At 43.4% G+C, this 2,987-nt stretch overlaps 1 protein-coding gene across 1 annotated transcript in view; it reads right to left on the bottom strand.

The window, feature by feature from the left end:
• Positions 1–2,852, bottom strand: part of LOC112071175 (high affinity choline transporter 1) — a 15,300-nt gene extending 12,448 nt beyond the window's left edge. Inside the window, exon 1 of the mRNA XM_070439288.1 lies at positions 2,718–2,852. Within this exon, the coding sequence (XP_070295389.1) occupies positions 2,718–2,805 (88 nt within the window). The 5' untranslated portion in view covers positions 2,806–2,852. The remainder of the gene's footprint in view (positions 1–2,717) is intronic.
• Between the last annotated feature and the right edge of the window lie 135 nt (positions 2,853–2,987).

The raw sequence follows: 2,987 nt of genomic DNA, 5'->3' as shown, positions 1-2,987 counted from the left end.
ATTAACTACCCATTTACTGTCCATTAACTACCCATTTACTGTCCATTAACTACCCATTTACTGTCCATTAACTACCCATTTACTGTCCATTAACTGCTCATTTGCTGTCCATTAACTACCCATTTACTGTCCATTAACTACCCATTTACTGTCCATTAACTACCCATTTACTGTCCATTAACTGCTCATTTGTAAAGTCATGCCCCCCTCCGTCCTTGACTCCTAAATAAGTATATATAACACACTGTCGGTGTTAGAATCTTAATTTCACAAACAGTTATAACCAGTTTAAGGAGGGCATGTCATTTTTGAATTGTCTTCCCTCGGTTGCCCCTCCTTCTCCTGACAGTAGGGCCTACTCAACTCCTTCTCCTGGCAGTAGGGCCTGCTCCACTCCTTTTCCTGACAGTAGGGCCTGCTCCACTCCTTCTCCTGACAGTAGGGCCTGCTCCACTCCTTCTCCTGACAGTAGACCCTGCTCCACTCCTTCTCCTGACAGTAGGGCTGCTCCACTCCTCCTAAACCCCTCGACCAGGTTAGGGCCTGCTCCACTCCTTCTCTTGACAGTAGGGCCTGCTCCACTCCTTCTCCTGACAGTAGGGCCTGCTCCACTCCTTCTCCTGGCAGTACGGCCTGCTCCACTCCTTCTCCTGACAGTAGGGCCTACTCAACTCCTTCTCCTGACAGTAGGGCCTGCTCTCGCCTGACAGTGGAATGTGCCGTGAGCGGTTGATAATCACCCCCATAATTACCTCGTAACTGAACCTAAACTACACCGAAACTAATTTCCCACATCTAACAACAGATGAAATAAATGAAGTAAATATGATGGGGGAGAATGGGTGAGTTAGAAAATGTATTCAGACCCTTTACACTGTACTTTGTTGAAGCACCTTTGGCAGCGATTTTAGCCTCAAGACTTCTTGGGTACGATGCTTGGCACACAAGCTTGGCCACCCTGAATTTGGGGAGTTTCTCCCAATCTTCTCTGCAGATCTTCTCAAGCCCTGTCAGGTTGGATGGGGAGTGTCACTGCACAGCTATTTTCAGGTCTCTCCAGAGATGTCAAATCAAATTGTATTTGTCACATGGGCCTTCCTCTGACAGCGCCTAGTATATAGGTTCTGGATGTCAGGAAGCTTGGTCCCAGTGATGTACTGGGCTGTACGCATTACCCTCTGTAGTGCCTTATGGTCAGATGCCAAGCAGTTGCCATACCAGGCGCTGATGCAACCGGTCAGGATGTTCTCGATGGTGCAGCTGTAGAAATGTTTGAGAATCTGGGGACCCATACCAAATCTTTTCAGTCTCCTGAGGGGTAGTAGGTGTTGTCATGCCCTCTTCACGACTGTCTTGGTTTGTTTGGACCATGGTAGTTTGTTGGTGATGTGGACACCAAGGAACTTGAACCTCTCGACCCGCTCCACTACAGCCCCATTGATGTGAATGGGGGCGTGTTCAGCCCTCCTTTTCCTGTAGTCCACGACCATGCATACCTCCACTTTGATGACAAAGAAACAGACAAATTCGCCATGGTACCCGACGTATAAATAATATGACTGCTGTCATATCGACACTTATATTCATTATAATGTCATTATTGCTTTCATTCATTATTGCTTTCATTCATTATTTATCAAGCACACTTGGCGCTTATAATGATGTTTAGGCTACTGATGATTTTACCACTTGACTGCGCGTCTTGCTGATCATGCATCTTGGTGGTTGGTGTATTTTGGGGTATTTGTTTTATTTTGGCGTTATAAAAAGAAGCTGTTACCTGGTTCCAACACATACATTTTTAGTTTCATAGTTGTAACAAAGGCACTCTACAAATAGAAATTGATTGAAAACTTGAATTTGTGTGTTTTTTGTGAGTTTTCTTTTTACATATAGCCTACAGTAACATAAACTAATGAAAATGCTATTGTGTTATGTGAAAAAAAAATTGAATCGTATTCTAATATTACCTTAGACCTTCATAAATACAAAAAAAAATATTATTTTAGCGATAGCATATATGAAATGTATTAATTACACTTTTAGAATGTTGCAGTCAAAATGACTGTTCATTAGCTTGAAGGGGGTCCCTTGAGGCCCAGTGGTTTTTGTGTTTTAAAGAAAATCGCAAAAATCACATTCATAGCTTAACATTTTTAAGAAAATAAAATGGATCTGATTTGGTTCGTGATGCTTTATGCGAGAAACAAGCTGTAAAGTACCCAGGAAAGACGTGACGCCGTTGCATATGGGGATATCATCGTTTCATTTCTTTGACATTGAGGCTGTGCTACAACCTTCTATAGCCGAGGAGACACACAATGTACTTTGCTTGGGAAGTAATCTAATTCTGTCACTGTCAATTGATTAAGCTATTCACTTTCTGTACAATATAAGATCTTTAAACCCAGACAGCTTTTAGGGAAACACTCATTACAGCAGTCTCCTGTGGTTCACTCCCTTAGTGTGTTTAGTGGATGGTGTGTTGCTAATGCTAACAACCTGTGTTAGTGGATGGTATGTTGCTAATGCTAACAACCTGTGTTAGTGGATGGTGTGTTGCTAATGCTATCATGTTGTTAATACTAATGCTTGCAACTTGTATGGGTAGACGGCGTGTCGCTAATACTAACTACCTGTGTTAGTGGATGGTGTGTAGCTCATGCTAATGCTAGCAGTGCAGCTGACTGCTGATAAGCTCTCTTCGTGCTTCTTACCCAATAGGAAGGTGATAAGATAAGCCAGCGGCCCCAAAGCCCAGATGAGACCTTGAGAGGGAGAGTAGACAGCCTCTGCAGTGCCCATGATGTAGCCGCCTCCAATCCACGTCGCTATGACAACAGATACACAGTCGTGAGCACAAGCATGCACACACATCTCAATGAACAACACATTCCTGGAAAACGTATATCAGTCACAGCATTACTGTTTACTCAAAGGTTTAACACGCTGTTACATCTTCCCCGACATCTCCAGGCTGAAGTACT

The sequence above is a fragment of the Salvelinus sp. IW2-2015 genome, unplaced genomic scaffold, assembly GCF_002910315.2.
Source record: "Salvelinus sp. IW2-2015 unplaced genomic scaffold, ASM291031v2 Un_scaffold1539, whole genome shotgun sequence".
NCBI classification, from domain to species: domain Eukaryota; kingdom Metazoa; phylum Chordata; class Actinopteri; order Salmoniformes; family Salmonidae; genus Salvelinus; species Salvelinus sp. IW2-2015.
This window is presented reverse-complemented; position numbering and strand designations above follow the sequence as displayed.